Source organism: Plecotus auritus (genome assembly GCF_963455305.1).
Source record: "Plecotus auritus genome assembly, chromosome: 8".
NCBI lineage: Eukaryota > Metazoa > Chordata > Mammalia > Chiroptera > Vespertilionidae > Plecotus > Plecotus auritus.
Window position 1 is genome coordinate 108782671 of NC_137782.1, and position 20196 is coordinate 108802866.

The 20196-nt window shown below is 41.9% G+C and overlaps 1 protein-coding gene across 7 annotated transcripts in view; it reads right to left on the minus strand.

The window, feature by feature from the left end:
• Nucleotides 1-369: 369 nt before the first annotated feature.
• The window catches only part of AFF3 (ALF transcription elongation factor 3), a 559583-nt gene continuing 539756 nt past the window's right edge, over nucleotides 370-20196 (minus strand). For all 7 annotated transcript variants that reach the window (XM_080683054.1, XM_080683052.1, XM_080683058.1 and 4 more), the window contains 5 exons: nucleotides 11351-11422; nucleotides 9394-9487; nucleotides 6844-6893; nucleotides 6473-6696; nucleotides 370-3757 (listed from right to left, as the gene is read on the minus strand). In XM_080683054.1, coding sequence (XP_080539180.1) covers nucleotides 3636-3757; nucleotides 6473-6696; nucleotides 6844-6893; nucleotides 9394-9487; nucleotides 11351-11422 — 562 coding nt within the window. In that variant the 3' untranslated portion in view covers nucleotides 370-3635. The remainder of the gene's footprint in view (nucleotides 3758-6472; nucleotides 6697-6843; nucleotides 6894-9393; nucleotides 9488-11350; nucleotides 11423-20196) is intronic.

Sequence of the window (20196 nt, forward strand, 5' to 3'; positions counted from 1 at the left end):
GACCAGAATACTTACTTGAACATATTCTGAGTCTAATGTTTTCTTGTAAAAATAGTCACAGAAACTGGTGGGTGTTTTTTACATACAACTCAATTTCTCTCATTTACAACATAAGTCATTTAATGTAACATTTGCAACCTTAGAAAGGCAGACATATTTAATCCAAGTCAGTTTATAAATTCCAATTTCACATGGATTAAAAACTGCAGATAAATTAAGTCACAATAATATCCTGTACATGCATTAAGGCTGGTGACTGCTAAAGTCTCTTGGGTATCTACAAACAGGAAATCACACACAGATTACTGGGTCTGAAGAGTGTCTACATCATTAAAAAAATCTTGCCTTTTTTTTTTTTTTTTTTTTTTTGGTGATACAGATTTCAACAGTAACTCTGGAAAACTGTGAAAAATGTTGTTTAAAAATATATATGTATATACTACTGCACAGTTTCAAAGATGTGATTCATAAATAATGTTGGTTGCACTGATTAATTTTATAACAATGACTGTACTTCCAAGGTGATGCGAACACGCAGTGACTTACACTCAATGTTAGGCACTAGTCATACCCTTCAGGCGTACTACAGTCTCATGGTAGCTGTATTGTACATATATATTTTTAAATGTATGCATTTATACAAACTGTGTATCATATGCATGGGATGTCAGAAATGTACACATCACTGTTATATAATACACGCATCAGTGTTGCACACACTGGGGTAAGTTTAGTGCAGGAACTCTCATTGCATTGCGTTCTATGCGTTCAATCTAGTACACAATTTGTCAGCTCTTCAGATTATTTTTCCAGTATATTCCTCTTTAGATAGTGGGTCCAAGTTTCCATTTGTAATTGGAAAGTTTCCAGAAATATGTTTTAATCAAACCTCTCTTTCCAGGCACAACTCTGCACATAAGTCTGATCTGTGTAGAGCAGTCACAAATCCCACATGGTGATCAGGAATGCATTTGATAACATTGTGATAAAGGGTGGCATCTGTTCAGGTCACGAAAGGTAGGTCAGTTGACTTGTGTTGAACTGCTAAGGAAATATGTCTCTGAACAGAAAGACTGATAATGGACAGCACATGTTGAAACAGGAGAGTCTCCAGAAGGACAGACATGAAGCTGTGAGCAGTGGTTGTCTTGGGGGACGGGCGGGGGTGGGGGGAGATTGGGGTGGGGCTTACTACTTTCTACGTTTCCGTGTTGTCTGAATTTTTACACTGAAGCACGTATTGCTTTTATAATCAGAAAATGCAAGAAATGTATTTCTACTTTGAACAAAACTAAATAAAAGGAACAGTTATGAATGACTTTCACATGCAACAATAAGAAGTTGGCTCCTTACCATAATCATCTCGTCCAAGCTAACACACACTGCCCTATTGTGCTCCACGATGAAACGAAAGGCCACCCCCACAATGACAGGTTTTGTTGGGAAACATGGTCTTCGAAGCACTGGTAAAATGCTAGAGCGCCTGTGTGTTTAGATGGGGCTTCAAGGGTAGCACACCACGTGGATACCGCACAGGCCTGCAGCTTTAAGATGGACGAGGCCAGCAGAGCACCTGGGGACGCACCTGAGGGTCATCCCTTATGTGAGAGTTTGAACATTTCAGCGGAATTCAGCAAGAGCAAGCAGAACTAAGCCTCAGTCCTCCAAACAAACAAATAAACAACAACAAAAAAACCCCACATATCAGTTCACAATTTCTTAAGTTAGACTGAAATTTCCAACATGAATGGGATTATGAACTCCACCCACAAGGACTAGCAAGAGGGTGTGACAAACCCCTGGGCTGGATAAAAGTAAAACAAATTCATCGGTGCAGATGCTTGAAGGCCAACGCCAAATGCCAATTTCATAAGCCCTTCCTTCACTTGCTCTTTTTAAGTTAATTTCGGGTCACCATGAGCACAGATCCATCATTTGTGCAGTTTTAAAAGAGTGCTGAGAGCTAGGGAATTACAGGAATCTTATTTCCACTATCTATCAGGCTTACAGGAATGTCAACATTGAAACCGAACCAACCGACTGCCGGCGAGAGCACATGCGTATCTGTTATAAATGCTGGGCGCCACCTCCCCCTGGAGAAAGGGGGCGGGGTTCGTAAACCGCACTGCCGTCTTTCTCAGACCAGTCTAGTGCAATATGGTCAAGTGAGAGGCCTCAGAGACATTGTTTTGTTTTTAAAGTATGGCAAAGTACATCCCTTTTTTTTCCCAAAGTTTTTCTTTTTAAGCAATAATTTTATATCCAAATATATTTAATAAGAAGACTAAATCTAGGGCATGACAGGGGACTATAAAATAAACAAGTTTCAGACAAAAAATGTAAACAAGTGTCAAAAAACTAAAATGTAAACTTAATTAAAAAAAGAAAAGAGTTGAGAGCAAGACGTAAACATACCCGGCACAGAGGACATGAGCGTGACGTTCTGGGGTTGCTACCCCAAACAGCACCACGACTGAGGCAGGAAGAACGCACCTTGCGCGGAAAGCAACCAGCTAACCAGAGCCCAACACGTGCCCCCATTCAAAATGTATTAACGTGGCACATGCTGCACGAGGTGTGAGAGCATCAGACATCTTCAGGAAAGCACGAGGCTCTCAGCCCGATGAACAACACACAGACTCCCAGTGAAGGGGCAATCTGGATAACGTCCTGATTTGGCCAAGACGTTTGTAAGAAAGCTATCGTGGAAAGAAAAGGCTTAAAAATGCCACCTTTAAAAGACTGACAAGTGCCACCAGGCTCTCCAGCCACGTACCACAGAGGCAGGGAGAAGAGACACCTGTGCTGGGTGGGCTTGTTGCAGGTGCAGGAGATTCCAGTTCCTGACTGGGCTCCCAAACGCAGCCGTCGCTGCCTTGGTTCTGGCGGGCTCGCTTCCAAAGGCACCGAGTTCTCACCGAACATGGGCGCCGCGTCCAGACCACGTTGGGGGCAGGGCAGTTGGTCCATTTGCTTACCACGCATTTAGCTGATGATAAAGTTGGATGGAGGGGCGAGTAGTAAAGGAAAGGCAGGGCATTTGGTAACATGCAACCTAGTAAACATCCAGCAAAACATGACTGACTTTCACTATTCAATTACCCATGAACACGTACAACCAAAGGATAAGTGGGGATAGTATATCAACACTGAAAGTCATCAACCAAGTAAGGACTAGGTCATCTTCACTGGCAGTCAGGCTGTTGGTGTGCTGCGCGGCACCTGGTGAACTCACCACAAGATTTTGGTTGAATGTTCTAAAAAGTCATGGTTTAGCTTTGAAGTAGAAAGTGTGTGTGTGTGTGTGTGTGTGTGTGTGTGTGTAATTGTGTGTGTATGTGTGTAAGTGTATTTTCTCTAATCAGAAACCTCCGACCACTTTGTCTAGCCTGGGATTATGGAAACTAGAAAAAGAAAATATGTTTTAAGAGCTGTGCATCTTACACACACAAGCTGCTGCTTCTACACCCACACATACAGGCACACATGCCCTGGGAAAGACCACTGTTCAATGCTGAGAAAATATTCACTGGATTTTGATAAACGCTGTGGCTGGGAATGTCAGTAGCACAGTGTCCAGAAACATTGAGCCGTCCACGGAGGTGGGAGCACAGTGCGGCTGCAGGGCGCGGTCCCTACGGCAGGTGGGCGCTGTTCCGCAGCCAGTGCAGGCCCTGCTGGGAGTACTGGACCAGGTGCTCCATGCTGCTGTGCAGGGTGACTGGCCCCATGAGCAGATCCAGGTCGTTGAAGAATTCTAGGGGACAGACAAAGTGGTTAGAGTGCCACACTTGCCACGTGTGCGACCCTGGGACCCACATGACTTAAGGAGCAACTCCACTCGTGGTCCCTAGATAGACAAGCTTTCTCTGTCCATCATGCAACTTCAGCATTCCACTGAACAGAATGCAACACAAAGGTACAGAACTCAGACTTTTATCCAAATAGTCACTCTGTGGGCAATTTCTAATTCAAGTGAATAACATTTACTTAGCCCCGGGGTGGGGAACCTTGTTTCTGCCAAGGGCCATTTGGATATTTATACCATCATTCTCTGGCCACACAAAATTATCAACTTAAAAATCAGTCTGCTGCATTTAATAAACTCACCCCTAATGCCTTGGCAGGGCCAGACCAAATGATTTTGCGGGCCTTACAGGGCCTGCGGGCCGGATGTCCTCCCACCCCTCCTGGACTTAGCCTAACAGCAAAAAATCCCTGACTTCCTCAGGACATTCTCCTGGAGCAGTAATGCTTCCCACCCTGGACGTGGGCTGTAGCTCCGTCACCCTCCCCGTAGACCCAGTTGTGGCGTGTGCTGCACTGACACGAGTACCATGGAGGAGGCTCCAGGCTCCAGGCAGCAAATCAGAGGCAGTTCTGAAACAGCTCCCAGTCCTTGGACTTTCTCTGGGCTGGTCCTTTCATTAAACATGTATTATGTGCCAAGGCCCTGTGCTAGGTGCAGCAGGGTAGATAGGGAGTGTACCAAGAGACCACAGCTGAGTGGCCGGGAGAGACAAATACATGCACAGGGCTGCTAGGCCATCGTAGCTGGATCACCGAACAGCACTCCTTCAAATGAAGACCCTGGGAGAAGTTTTCAAAGGTGCTCGTATGCATACATGCTGAATGAGGGTCTGCTGGGAGGCCAGGGAGGGGGGAGGGGGACGCCAAGTCCAGGTGGTTGGGAAGGTAGCCATGCAGGGATCAGAGCAGAACCAGGAGGGGAGCTGGTCAGAAACACAATACTGACTTCCCGTTAGACATGTGCCACTGGGCCCTCACGGAGGAGCTGTCTAGTAGGCCGCTGGCAGTGCAAGAGCCTGGCCTGCTCAGGGTGTCCCAAACTGGCCACATACATTTTTATACATTTGTCCTTCTGCGTTGTCTACTTGGGACACCCTCCCCACTCCATCTCTGCTACTCAACTACTATTTGCTTTTCAAAACCCTGTTCCATGCCGGCTTCCCAGTGGATTTTCAGGGTCAGCACCTCTGGGCTGCACGTCACGCGCTACCTGGCTTTCTCATCAGTTTCGTGAACTCAGGCCCCACTGCCTATCCATGCTGTAACTTCCTCATCGCATTGTGGACATCCCGGTCTTGTCCTTAGAGGCTTTATGCTGTCATGGTACCAAATGTGCATTCAATGACTGGAAAGTGATCTCGGATTTGCACTTTCACCCAACTAGTAAATTGGTATAATCATTTGGGAGAAAAATTAATAATATACATACCAAGATATATAACAATATAGACCTTAAAAGAATGTATACCTGTTGACCCCAAAATTCTACTTCTATAACTCCGTCCTATGAAAATAATAAAAAATATGGAAAAGGACTTATGCAAAACTATTTATCATAATCTTATTTGTAATAGTGGAAAAAATTGCAAGTAACCTAAGTGTCCAACAACAGGGGGATGGCCTAATAAGTCATACTTTGTGATTATATAACCACTGTTCTGACAACATTATAGAACCAGCATAAAGGGTGTTTTTGAACTAGTTAGAAACATGAGAAAATTCCTGATATACTATTAAACAACAACAAAAACCCAAACAGGACATAACACTGTAGATATATTATGACCTTATTTTGGTAAAAATCACACATATTTGGAGGAGACTAGAAGAAACTTCAGTAGAATGTTAACAGTAATTATTCCTTGGTGGTACGATTACTGATGATATAAAAAGCTTTTTTCCCTCTACAACAGTTTTCTGTACTTTATAAATTTAGACACAATAAACATGCACTCCGTTTATAATCAGTAAAAAAATTTAAAAAGTGGAACTTTTTGCTTCATGTAAACACTTTCTTTTTGGTTATAAGCAGCTATCACTTAAAAAGCCAATAACATTCACACTCATTAATTCATTCATTCAATGTTTCATACCTCTACTGTGTTCTGGGCTCGGTGCAGGTCTTAGGAATACAAAGCTGGATAAAACAGAGTCTACCTTCAAGGAGCTCACTGTCAGCAGGGAAAAGAACATGTGTGTGCACATCCATATTTGTATCTACAGATCTGTATCTTTGCACATTACTTGTGTCTTTATCATCTCTACTAGAGGCCCAGTGCATGAATTCATGTACGGGGGCGGGGGAAGGGGGGAGTCTGGCTGGCCTGCCCTGTTCAGGGCCGACCCTGATCGGGGGCAGGGCCATCTGGGGGAGGTGCTGTGGGTGGTTGGCTGGCTGGACCCACCCCCTGGTCGAACTCCAGGTCAAGGGGACAATTTGCATATTAGCCTTTCATTATATAGGATGTGTAACCTTCCACAGTGAAGACAAAAGTGGGTTAAGGCCAGAGTGAGGGGAGAGGTCGGAAAGTTTCACGCAGTAGGTGACAGCTTCTAGGATTTCTTCTTCCGTAAATGATGACAACTGTGTGGTGATGCCCAAGGTCAGGCTGTCTCCCTGAGCTGTGGTCGAGCCATGCACACACACCCCAAAGGCACACACCTCGGTTTTCCTTGGCCAGGTTGTCTGCCATCTCCCAGTAGTCGTAGCTGTGGAGAATGCTGTTGGTGATGCTGACGTGATTGGCTGCCATCTGGTGGATGCGCTGTGGGATGCTGATGATGGTCGAAGGGGACAGGGCGCTGGTATTGGAGAGGCTCCCCTGAGATCCCAAGGAGCTGGTGGGGGAGGGGTTGGGGGACATGGGGGATGGGGTTCCAGTGCTCCTGGAAGAGGAGAGCAAGAAAAGCAAGGTGGAGAGGCTGGTTCCCGGTGAGGCGGGGCAGCCTCAGGGCACCATAAGCAAAGCACCACACTGCCCAGCATCAGGCAGTGCCTCGTTTATTGCCTTTACTTTGGAAAAATGAACTTACTTTCCACCGGCCCCCCATGGAGACGGGGCTTGGGCAGCTTTAGATGAATTCTGCAGGAAAAGAGAAATATTGACAGTGAGCCATCTGTGTAGGTTTACAGAGCTAATAATAACATGCTCTCAGGTGATGGCTGAGAGGAGTAATGGCTGACACTGCAGATAAAATGCAGATTCCCAGAAATAAATCTGGGAAATCACAAATCCTAGTTTGCTGGCTCCCTCTCTGAAACCCAGTGGGGACAGTTGCCTGGCCGGCTGGGTTCCACAATGGGCTAAAGCAAAGAGCTTCTCCTGGAGCCTGGGATTTCATGCACCAAATGCCATGTATCAAATTGAATCATAATCCAGAGGGTCTGCTGAATCCTGAGCCAGTTTAATTTTTTCACCTTAAACTAGCTTAATTTTTCTGAAAAGGAAAAAAGAGCCGACCTCCCGTCCCCTATGAGAACACCTCATGTTGAAATGTAGGGCATGTCTGCAGGAACTGTTGGCATACATTTAATGCCTGGAAATATGAGACATCAAATTGTATTATTTTAACTTATGAGGCTTAAAAGTATTTCTCTTAAAGAAAGTTCCTCTTGAATGTTTCTAAAAGAACAGATTAAAATATATTTCCTTGACAGGTAAGGTGTTCAAAAATTCTGATTTTCTGAATATCCTGACTGGGGAGGATATGTTTCCTGAGCCAGTTGGTTGCACTTGGCATTTACAAGAAGTTCTGCCTTTGGTGAGGGAAGTTCCTAAATGTACAGACAGACCCTCTCTGAGAGCCAACGATGCCTCTGGGACCTCCGTCCATGGCCTGTTAGAGGGAAGAGGTCTCTATACGCTGGTGTGAGGTTCCCTCCGTCCATGGCCTGTTAGAGGGAAGAGGTCTCTATACGCTGGTGTGAGGTTCCCTCCGTCCATGGTCTGTTAAGGGTTAAGAAGTCTCTACAATGCTGATGTGAATTTTTCTTCCGGAGACAAGAAAACAGCCTTGGCCTGGTTGCAAAGCATTTCTCTTGGCTAAAAAGAACTTTATGAAGTGGTGACTGAGTTTTAGACTCTAGTGGGGGTGCTATCAAGATGGTAGAAATGGCCTTGCATCTGGCAACTGTGCAATTGCCTTCAGGCCTCTTCTACGACCACCAGGCCCTGTGACTGTTAAAACACGAGGGAACAAAGTCCTCTGTTCAGACAGCTTTGTACCGATAAAGCATAGTCGTTACGGACAATTTATCAGTGTTACCTGAAGGTCCATAATCGTGGAACTTTAAGGAGCATTTAAAAAGCCTTTGATTAAGGGTGACTACCGGGAACTCCTGGAGGGGAAACTGCTTTTAAGTGTGTCCTCTCTGCATTGCGCACACGCTCAGGACTATATATGTACAGTAAGAACTTCTTGCATTCCTTCAAGTTCTGTGTAACCGCTATGGCCTACAGAGTTCAGGTTCCTTCTCAGTGAAGCATTTTTCTTGACTGTAATAACTCTCGTTAGTATTAGCTCTTAGATTCTAACCTTTTAAAAATGACTTATCTTGACCATAGATGCCCAAAATAAAGGGAAAGGCTTAATGTTAGCCAAGACTGTTTCCTTCTTGGCTTAGCACCTGGTTACTCTTCAGGCACAACCAGGAAGGAGGTGGCATGCAGCATACAGCCCATGGACCCCAACTCAGCCTGGTCACCAGAGATAATCTCTAAGTGGGGTTGGGGATAAAGGGTCTAAAATGATGGTGGTGCACGGGTTGGTGGAGGTAGAGGTGGTGTAATTTCTGGTTTCTATAGACAGACAGACAGTAAAGAGGCCCCAAATCTCAAATTAATTATTACTTCAAGTCTACATCACAAAAATACACGAGGGAAAGTGTTTTTGTTTTATTTTCCCAGTGAAAATGATTTCATTTGCTGAGATAGATAAAAGTTCTATCTTTGTGTTTACATATTGCTATTGTCCTAGTGCCTCTGAGTTCCAACAAGCCATTTCTTACCATTTAAAATAACACCATTTTCAATAATTAAAGTAGCTACTGGAATTAGCTAAGATGTTCTAAGTAGTTACTTCCAAAAGGAAGCTCTAGGTCAGCCTTGGGCAAACTATGGCCTGCGGGCCGGATCCGGCTGTTCTATCCAGTTCTCTTGCTCTCCCCTCCGCTCCTTTACTTTGAATTTATATTAGTTCACACAAACACTCCATCCTTGCTTTTGTTCCGGCCCTCCGGTCCAGTTTAAGAACCCATTGTGGCCCTCGAGTCAAAAAGTTTGCCCACCCCTGCTCTAGGTGCACATAAGGAATCTGTGCGAAATACCAAGATGCACTTCCTACGACACTGAAGTGGTAACTCAATCTCCTTTCCCTTGAGGCCATCGGAATGTCCAGGCTCCAGGCAGGGGCTCTCAAGGCCATGCTCAGCCCTGTGCACCACGAACATGTCATAAACGGGTCAGTGTAGGCGTCAGAAGGCTCCTGTATTCTCCTCAAAGCAATGGATTCTGTCCTCAAAATGTCTCTGGTAGGAAGACAACTAAATTCAGGGAATAATGTCCCCCGATAGCCAGACAGTACCTTGAAATAGTCGATAAGTGCTTTTGAATACTTGACAGCATGATCCCTTTTGAGTCGAAACATCCGCCAGTACAGGAGAGCCAGGCATCGGTAACTGCAGGGAAGAAGAGAGATAAGCCTGCAAGCACGAGTGTGTCCTGTGCAAACAAGACTTTTCAAAAATCTTCTCTTTTTTGTTTTGTTAATCCTCACCTGAGGATATTTTCCCACTGATTTTTAGGGAGAGCAGAAGAGAGAGGGAAAGACAGAGAGGAACACTGATGTGAAAGAAACACGTTGATTGTTTGCCTCCTGCATGAGCCCTGACCAGGGCCCGGGGGCGTCGGGGGTGGGGGGTGGTGGCCTGGAACCAAGATATGTGTCCTTGACTGGAGTTGAACCCGGGACCCTTTGGTCCTATCCACTGAGCCAAACTGGCTAGGGCTCAAAAATCTTATTTCAAGCACTCAATATTTATATCCTGATTGTATATACAATATACATACATACATGTCTGTAAGTGTCTGATCTTCCTTTTGTTCAGAAGGTATACTTCAAAATTTCAAGGGGTTACTCCATAAATGCATTTGCCATCAGATCGTTTAAGAATAGCTTTATTGCTTTGTTGGGGTACGGGGCTGGCCATTTCTTCTGCCACCACTAGAGGACAGTGTCTCTCCATGGAGGAGAGAGGAAGCTGCAGCTCACAGCTTTCACTGCATACGGGTTTCAGGGCAGAGTGACCTCACTGATTTCCCTCTGGCACCCTGGACTTCCCGCACCAGGGGTGTCGCTGAAAGAATTACCATCCACCTTCTCTTACTCCTTTACCTTTAAACTATTTTACTCAATTACAATGAGTTCAAATAAAGGAACAGATACGTGCTTTTATAAACAATAAAAACTATGCTGAGAATAGTTAACATTTTATTTCACATAGTTTATTATTTACATATTAGTAACCTTATATAATGCCAATTATTAATCATCATTAATTTATTAACCCTAATATGAAATTTAAAGTTTTAAAAGAGTGCAGAAAGCATTTCCTGAGACATACCCTCTTTTGCTTGGTGCTTTCCACTCATAATTATTGGCTAACCCAGGTGTGTGGTGTTGACCTGGGAGATTACCAACATACCAAATACAATGTAAGGGTCTCCTCTTAGCACATCAAACTCCAGATGATGTGATGATGCTAAACTACGTGAGGCCCTCTTTTTTTGTGTATGTTGCTGTTATTTATTTATTTATTTTTGAAGCTCAATTGTCTACCGCAGATCAGGGAAGTAAACCTTTGGGGGCAAACATTTTGGATCCCTGACACAGAAGGAACAAAGAGAGAGGTATCTTGTGATTTGGGGGCGTGGGATGAGGTGTACTGAGAAGATGTCACAGGGAAATTACTATTATAATCACATATTCATTATTAGTGTAATCGTTATAGATATAAAAACCTATTAATATTGGTTAACATTTTACAAGGAAAGCTTTTATTATCTAAGTGTAATGAGCCACTCCTCAGTTTAATGTGTTGAGGACTTGAATGCGTCATCTTCATTCACTCAGACTAATCCCATGTGTAAAGAGATAGATGAATTACTTTGATTGCAACTAAAATGTTAAACACAAGAGAAATTACATTTGGCACAATTCACATTGAAATCATTAAAACACAAACCTACCTGCTTTTAACACACACACACTCTCACACACACACACACACACACACACTCACACACACACAGAGGAAAAGTTATCCTTGCTTAACGGACCTGTTGATTTTCAATATCTGAGTAGGCACCTCATGGCTGGCATAGCAGCAAGCTATGGGTGGGCTCTCCCTGGCCACCATTGGACTTGTGTTTGGTTTTGCATGTCAGAGGCACTAGAAAAACATGATGCCTTTCAGCACCTGGTTTACCAATGGCCATACACAGGCGGGGCAGGCTGTTTTAAGCCGATATGATGCACTCACCATAACGCAGCCAGTTGTTTATCCTCTGGTGTGGCATTGGGGCCTGAGTGGGTCTTTAGTCTCATGGCATACCTAGAAGAAAAGAAAAGAAAGCAAAACTGAAGAAAATTTTAAAAGTTTTAATTAAATTTATTGGGGAGACATTGGTTAATAAAATTATATAAGTTTCAGGTATACAACCCTCTAATACATCATCTGTATATTGTATTGTGTGTTCAACAACCCAAGTCAAGTCTCCTTCCATCACCACTGCACCCCACGTTTCTCTCTGTAATCACCATACTGTTGTCTGTGTCTATGAGTTTCTTTTTTGCTTAATCCACTGTTTTCATCCAGCCCTGCAACCCCCCTCCCTTCTGACAGTTGCCAGTCTGTTCTCTATGAATGTTTCTATTTAGTTTATTTATTTTGTTCATTAGATTACACATATAAGTGAGATCATATGGTATTTGTCTTTCTCTGACTGGCTTATTTCACTTAGCATAATACTCTCCAGGTCCATCAATGCTGTCACAAAAGGTAAGATTTCCTTCCTTTTTTATGGCCAAATAGTATTCCCTTGTGTAAATATACCATAGCTTTTTTTATCCACTCATCTACTGATGAACACTTGGGCTGCTTCCAAATCTTGACTATTGTAAATAACAACGCATTGAATATAGGGGCACATATTCTTTCAAATTAGTGTTTCAGGTTTCTTTGAATATATTCCCAGAAGTGGGATTGCTGGGTCACAAGGCAGTTCCAGTTGTAATTTTTTTGGAGAAAACTCCATACTGCTTTCCATAGTGGCTGCACCAATCTGCGTTCCCACCAGCAGTGAACAAGGGTTCCCTTTTCTCCACATCTTATACAATACTTGTTTGTTGATTTAATGGTGATAGCCTTTCTGACAGGAGTGAGGTCACATCTCATTGTGGTTTTAATTTGCATCTCTCTGATGATTAGTGACGTTGAACATATTTTCATATGTCTATTGGCCGTCTGTATGTCCTTTTTGGAGAAGTGTTTATTCTGATCCTTTGGCCATTGTTTAATTGGACTGGTCGTTTTTTTAGTGTTGAGTTGTCTGAGTTCTTTATAAATTTTGGAAATTAGTTCCTTCTCAGATGTATCATTGATGAATATGTTCTCCTATTCAGTAGGTTGTCTTTTCATTTTGTGGATGGTTCCTTTTGCTGCACTAAAACTTTTTAGTTTGAAGTAGTCCCATTTGTTTACTTAATCTTTTGTTTCCCTTAACTGAGGAGATATGTCAGAAAATATATTGCTATGAGAAACGTCCAACATTTTACTGCCTATATTTTCTTCTAGGACTTTTATGGTTTCAAGTCTTACATTTAAGTCTTTACTCCATTTTGCATTTATTCTTGTGTATGGTGTAAGAAGGTGGCCTAGTTTCATTTTATTGCATGTATCTATTCAATTTTCCCAACACCATTTATTGAATAGACTATCTTTACCCCAGTGTATGTTCCTTCTTCTTTTGTCAAATATTAATTGACCATTAAGATGTGGGTTTACTTCTGGGCTCTACTCTTTTCCTATGATCTATATGTCTGTTCTTATGCCAGTACCATGCTAATTTGATTACTATGGCCTTATACTATAGTTTGATATCAGATAGTGTGCTTTCTCCAACATTGTTCTTCTTTCTCAAGATTGCTATTCAGGTCTTTTGTGATTCCATATAAATTATTGGAATATTTGTTCTAGTTCTATGAAATATACCATTGGTATCTTGATAAAAATTGCATTGACTCTGTAGATTGCATTAGGTAGTATGGACATTTTAATGATGTTAATTTTTCCTATCCATGAACATGGTGTACATTTCAGCTTATTTGTATCTTCTTTTTTAAAAAATAAATCTTTATTGTTCAGATTATTACAGGTGTTCCTCTTTGTTCCCCCCCATAGCTCTCCTCCACCTGATTCCCCACCCAACTCCATGCCCTTACCTCCCACCACTGTCTTCATCCATAGGTGTAAGCTTTTTGTCCAGTCTCTTCCCGCACCCCTCACACCCGCTTCCCCCTGAGAATTGTCAGTCCACTCCCTTTCTATGTCCCTGATTCTATTAGATTCACCAGTCCATTCTGTTCTTCAGATTTTTTATTCACTTGATTTTTAGATTCACTTGTTGGTAGGTATGTATTTGATGTCATTTTGTTGTTCATAATTTTTATCTTTACCTTTTTCTTCTTCTTCCTCTTCTTAAAGAATACCCTTCAGCATTTCATGTAATCCTGGTTTGGTGGTGATGAACTCCTTTAGCTTTTTCTTGTCTGTGAAGCTCTTTATCTGACCTTCAACTCTGAATGATAGCTTTGCTGGGTAGAGTAATCTTGGTTGTAGGTTCTTGCTGTTCATCACTTTGAATATTGCTTGCCACTCCCTTCTGGCCTGCATAGTTTCTGCCGAGAAATCAGCTGACAGTCGTATGGGTACTCCCTTGTAGGTAACTAACCGTTTTTCTCTTGCTGCTTTCAAGATTCTCTCTTTGTCTTTTGCCCTTGGCATTTTAATTATGATGTGTCTTGGTGTGGTCCTCTTTGGATCCCTCTTGTATGGGGTTCTGTGTGCTTCCTGAACTTGTAAGTCTATTTCTTTCACCAGGTAGGGAAAGTTTTCAGTCATTATTTCTTCTAATCGGTTTTCAATATTTTGCTCTCTCTTCTTCTGGCACCCCAAAAATTCGGATGTTGGTACGCTTAAAGTTGTCCCAGAGGCTCCTTACACTATCTTCGTATTTTTGGATTCTTTTTTCTTTTTGTTTTTTCTGGTTGGGTGTTTTTTGTTTCCTCATATTTCAGATCTTTGGTTTGATTCTTGGGGAATGTTGATCTACAGTTGAGTTTCTGTATATTCTTTATTTCAGACAGTATATGCCTAATTTCTGACTGGTACTTTTCCATTTTTTTTGGCATTCTCATTAAGATCCTTAAAGGTCTCACTAAGTTCCTCAGCGGTTTTTAGAAGATTCTTGAGTAACCTTATAAATGTGGTTCTGAACTCTATGTCGTCCAGTAATTTGCTTTCCTCCATTTCTTTCATTCGTGACATGTTTCTTTGTCTCCGCATTTTGGCTGCTTCCCTGTTTTGATGGAGTGGCTTTGTGTGGTAGGTGACCTATAGGGGCCAGTAGCTCAGCCTCCCCAATCACCTGAGGTGGACACTCTTGGTACACCCCTTTGTGGGCTGAGTGCAAAGTCTTGGTGTAGTTAAGCCTTGATTGCTGTTGGTACACTGGGAGGAATTGACCTCCAGGCCAATTGGCTGTGAGGACCCACTGTGTCTATAATGGAAGAACTGCTGCGCTGGAGACACGCTTATGGTACAGGACTTGTTTCAGTGGGGCTTTGGTGCTCACTGAGTCTGCCTCTTGAATGTGTCACTTATGGATGTGAGGAGTTGAAATCTGGTGTCTCACACTGACCACTAGGTACACTGGCTTCTGGATCTCCAATGGGGTGCAGTTCAGCTACTGTCTGAGGCCACCCAGCAGGAGCTACAGCGCGAACTACAGTTTTCTCCTCTTTGCTTGGGGTTTGGAGGTTTTGGAGCTATCTGACCTGGGCTGCAAGTTTGCTAGGTTAAGCTGCAATAGGGCAGGCGATTCATATGCTAAAGCCGCTGCTTGGAGCTTGGGTGGGTTTGTAGGTTGTGCGGCGCGGTGTCTCAGGGCGTCACTAGGTTAGGGCGTGGCAAACAGCGATGGCTGCCAGTTAGCCAGCTCTGCGTCTCCTACCACGTCCCAGCGTCCCGCGCCCCAGCACAGTAAACAATTATTCCTGCGCGCAGCCCTGCAAGCAAACCACCCTCACTTTCCGACCCGATGGCAGACAGTCCAGCTTCTCCCCGTAGGAGTTTGGGTCCCCCGTGTCTCCCCAGAAACTGGAGTTCAGAGTAATCGGGAGCTTGTCTCCCTTTGGGTTGAAAAAAGCAGCGCTCCCAGTTGCCCGCTGCCAGCCCGATTCGCGCGCCTTTGTACCTCAGCTTTTCAGCACTTGTGCATGTCTCAATGCTCTTTTCTCTTTCCTTCTAGTTGTAGAACTTCCACTCTGCCAGCTTTCCCGTGGTTCTGGGTGATAGACATTTTGTCTTTTAGTTGTAGTTTTGAAATTGTTGTGCGAGGCAGCAGTTTAGGTGTTTACCTATGCCGCCATCTTGGATGGATCCTCATCTGTGTATCTTCTTATAATTTTCTGAGCACAGGTCTTTTACATCCTTGGTTAAATTTATTCCTAGGTATTTTTTTGATGCAATTGTAAATGGGATTGTTTTCTTAGTTTCCCTTTCTGATAGTTTATTATTGGTGTATAAAAATGCAACTGATTTCTAGGCATTTATTTTGTATCCTGATACTTTACTGAATTCATTTATCAGTTCTAGTAGTTTTTTTGGTGTTATCTTTAGAGTTCTCTATACCAGTACACAGTATTATGTCATTTGCAAATAACGACAGTTTTACATTTTCTTTTCCAATTTGGATGCCTTTTAATTCTTCTTATTGTCTGACTGCTGTGGCTAGGATTTCCAGTACTATGTTGAATAACGTTGGTGAAAGCAGACATCCCTGTCTTGTTCCAGATCTTAAGGGAAATGCTTTTAGTTTCAGCCCATTGAGTATGATGTTGGCTGTAGATTTATTATATATGGCCTTTATTATGTTGAGTTATATTCACTCTATTCCCACTTTGTTTTTTTTTTTTTTTTCAAATTTTTATTAAGGTATTATATGTGTACATATCTTATCATTGCCCCCGACCCCCACCCCACTCCCATATATGCCCTCACCCCCCAATGTTTTGCATCCGTTGGTTACTCTTATATACATGCATATAAGTCCTTCAGTTGATCTCTTATTTCCCCCACCTCTCCCTAACCTTACCACTGTAATTTGACAGTCTGTTTGATGCTTTACTGCCTCTGTAACTATCTTTTTGTTCATCAGTTTATAATGTTTTTCATTATCCCCAAATGAGTGGGATCATGTGGTATTTTTCTTTCATTGACTGGCTTATTTCACTTAGCATAATGTTCTCTAATTCCATCCAAGTGCCTACAAATGGTAGTAATTCCTTCTTTTTTACGGCAGCATAGTATTCCATTGTGTAGATGTACCATAGTTTTCTGATCCAGTCATCTGCTGATGGGCATTTAGGCTGTTTCCAAATCTTAGCTATTGTAAATTGTGCTGCTATGAACATAGGGGTGCATATATCCTTTCTGATTGGTGTTTCTGGTTTCTTAGGATATATTCCTAGGAGTGGGATTACTGGGTCAAATGGGAGTTCCATTTTCAGTTTTTTGAGGAAACTCCATACTGTTCTCCACAGTGGCTGCACCAGTCTGCATTCCCACCAGCAGTGCACGAGGGTTCCTTTTTCTCCGCATCCTCGCCAACACTTGTCGTTTGTTGATTTGTTGATGATAGCCATTCTGACAGGTGTGAGATGGTATCGCATTGTTGTTTTGATTTGCATCTCTCGGATAATTAGTGACTTTGAGCATGTTTTCATGTGTCTCTTGGCCTTCCTTCTGTCTTCTTTCGAAAAGCTTCTATTTAGGTCCGTTGCCCATTTTTTTATTGGATCATTTATCTTCCTTTTATTAAGTTGTATAAGCTGCCTGTAGATGTTGGAAATTAAACCTTTATCAGTGATACCATTTGCAAATATGTTCTCCCATACAGTGGGGTTTCTTGTTGTTTTGTTGATGGTTTCTTTTGCTGTGCAAAAGCTTTTTATTTTGATGTAGTCCCATTTGTTTATTTTCTGTTTGGCTTCCATTACCCTAGGGGCAGTATCACTGAAAAAGTTCTTTTGGCATATGTCTGAGATTTTGCTGCCTGTGGATTCCTCTAGTATTTTTATGGTTTCCCGTCTTATATTTAAGTCCTGTACCCATTTTGAGTTTATTTTTGTGTATGGTGTCAGTTGGTGATCTAGTTTCATTTTTTTGCATGTATCTGTCCAATTTTCCCAACACCATTTATTAAAGAGACTGTCTTGACTCCATTGTATGCTCATGCCTCCTTTGTCAAATATTAAATGCGCATATTGGTTTGGGTCGATATCTGGATTCTCTATTCTGTTCCATTGATCTATATGTCTGTTCTTGTGCCAGTACCAGGCTGTTTTGAGGACAGTGGCTTTGTAATACAGCTTGAAATCTGGTATTGAGATCCCTCCTACTTTATTCTTCTTTCTCAGGATTGCTGTGGCTATTCGGGGTCTTTTTTTATTCCAGATGAATTTTTGGAGAGTTCTTTCTAGGTCTGTGAAATACGCCGTTGGTATTTTAATGGGGAGTGCATTGAATCTATAGATTGCTTTGGGTAGTATGGACATTTTAATGATGTTGATTCTACCAATCCATGAACATGGTATGTTCTTCCATCTGTTTACATCTTCCTCTATCTCTTTTTTCAGTGTCCTGTAGTTTTCCGCATATAGGTCTTTTACCTCCTTGGTTAGGTTTATTCCTAAGTATCTTAATTTTTTTGGTGCGATGGAAAATGGGATTGCTTTTTTAGTCTCTCTTTCTGTAAGTTCATTGTTGGTGTATAGAAATGCCATAGATTTCTTGGTGTTAATTTTGTATCCTGCTACATTGCCGAATTCATTTATTAAGTCTGTTAGTTTTTTGATGGAGTCTTTCGGGTTTTTTATGTACAATATCATGTCATCTGCAAATAAGGACAGCTTTACTTCTTCTTTTCCAATTTGGATGCCTTTTATTTCTTCTTCTTGTCTAATTGCAGTGGCTAATACTTCCAGTACTATGTCAAACAGGAGTGGTGAGAGTGGGCATCCCTGTCTTGTTCCTGTTCTTAGGGGAAATGGTTTTAGTTTTTGCCCATTGAGTATGATGTTAGCTGTGGGTTTATCATATATAGCTTTTATGATGTTGAGGTATGATCCTTCTATTCCCACCTTGTTGAGAGTTTTTATCAAGAAAGGGTGTTGGATTTTGTCAAATGCTTTTTCTGCATCAATTGATATGACTATGTGATTTTTATCTCTCAATTTGTTTATGTGATGTATCACATTTATTGATTTGCGGATATTGAACCATCCTTGCATTCCTGGGATAAATCCTACTTGGTCATGGTGTATGATCTTTCTGATGTACTGCTGGATCCTATTTGCTAGAATTTTATTGAGGATTTTGGCATCTACATTCATGAGAGATATTGGCCTGTAATTCTCCTTCATTGTGTTGTCTTTATCTGGTTTTTGTATTAGGGTGATGCTGGCTTCATAGAAGGAGCTGGGAAGTGTTCCTTCCTCTTGAATTTTTTGGAATAGTCTGAGGAGGATAGGTTTTAGTTCTTCCTTGAATGTTTGGTAGAACTCTCCTGTGAAGCCGTCTGAGCCCCGGGCTTTTGTTTGCCGGAAGCTCTTTGATGACTGCTTCAATTTCTTCCATAGTTACTGGCATGTTGAGCTGTTTAGATTCTTCCTGATTGAGTTTTGGAAGGTTATATTTTTCTAGGAATATGTCCATTTCCTCCAGGTTGTCCAGTTTGTTGGAATAGAGTTGTTCGTAGTATTTTTTAACAATCCTTTGTATTTCGGCGGGATCTGTTGTTATTTCACCTCTTTCATTTCTGATCTTGTTTATTTGGGTCCTCTCCCTTTGCTTCTTGGTGAGCCTGGCTAGAGGTTCATCAATCTTGTTTATTCTTTCAAAGAACCAGCTCTTGGTTTTGTTGATCTTTTGTATTGTTTCTTTGGTCTCTATGTCGTTTATCTGTGCTCTGATCTTTATTATTTCCTTCCTTCTGCTTACACTGGGCTTTTCTTGTTGCTCTTTTTCTAACTCTTTGAGTTGTTGGGTTAGGTAATTTATTACCCCTGTTTCTTGTTTTTTGCAGTAGGCTTGTAGAGCTATGAACTTCCCTCTCAAGACTGCTTTCGCTGTGTCCCATAGATTTTGGATTGTAGTGTTTTCATTGTCATTTGTTGTCATGATGTTTTTTATTTCTTCTTTGATCTCTCTGGTAACCCAGTCATGGTTTAATAGCATGCTGTTTAGTCTCCATGTGTTTGATTTCTTTGGGTTGTTTTTATTGTAGTGGATTTCCAGTTTTATGCCACTGTGGTCTGAGAAGATGCTTGATATGATTTCTATCTTCTTGAATTTGAAGAGACTTTGCCTATGTCCCAACATATGGTCTATCTTTGAAAATGACCCATGTGCGCTTGAGAAGAATGTATATTCTGTGGCTTTGGGGTGAAATGTTCTGAAGATGTCAATTAATTCCATCTGGTCTAGTGAGTCATTTAGGATTGATGTTTCTTTGCTGATGTTTTGTTTAGAGGATTTGTCCAATGGTGATAGTGGGGTATTAAAGTCTCCTACTATGATTGTATTGCTGTCAATGTCTCCCTTAATATCCTCCAGGAGTTTTTTTATGTATTTGGCTGCTCCTGTATTGGGTGCATATATGTTTACCAGAGTTATTTCTTCTTGTTGGATTGCTCCCTTTAGTATTATGAAATGGCCTTCCTTATCTCTTGTTATGTCCTTCAGTTTGAGATCTAATTTGTCAGAAATAAGTATTGCTACCCCAGCTTTTTTTTCAGTTCCATTTGCCTGGAAAACCTTTTTCCATCCCTTCACCCTCAGTCTGTGTGCGTCTTTTTTTCTGAGGTGGGTTTCTTGTAGACAGCAGATATATGGGTCGTGTTTTCTTATCCAATCTGTTACCCTATGTCTTTTGATTGGGGCATTTAATCCATTTACATTTAAAGTTATTATTGATAGGTACTTATTTGTCGCCATTCCTATTCTTTACCCCTGTGTTACTTCTTCGCTTCCTGTTTCTTTCTTTC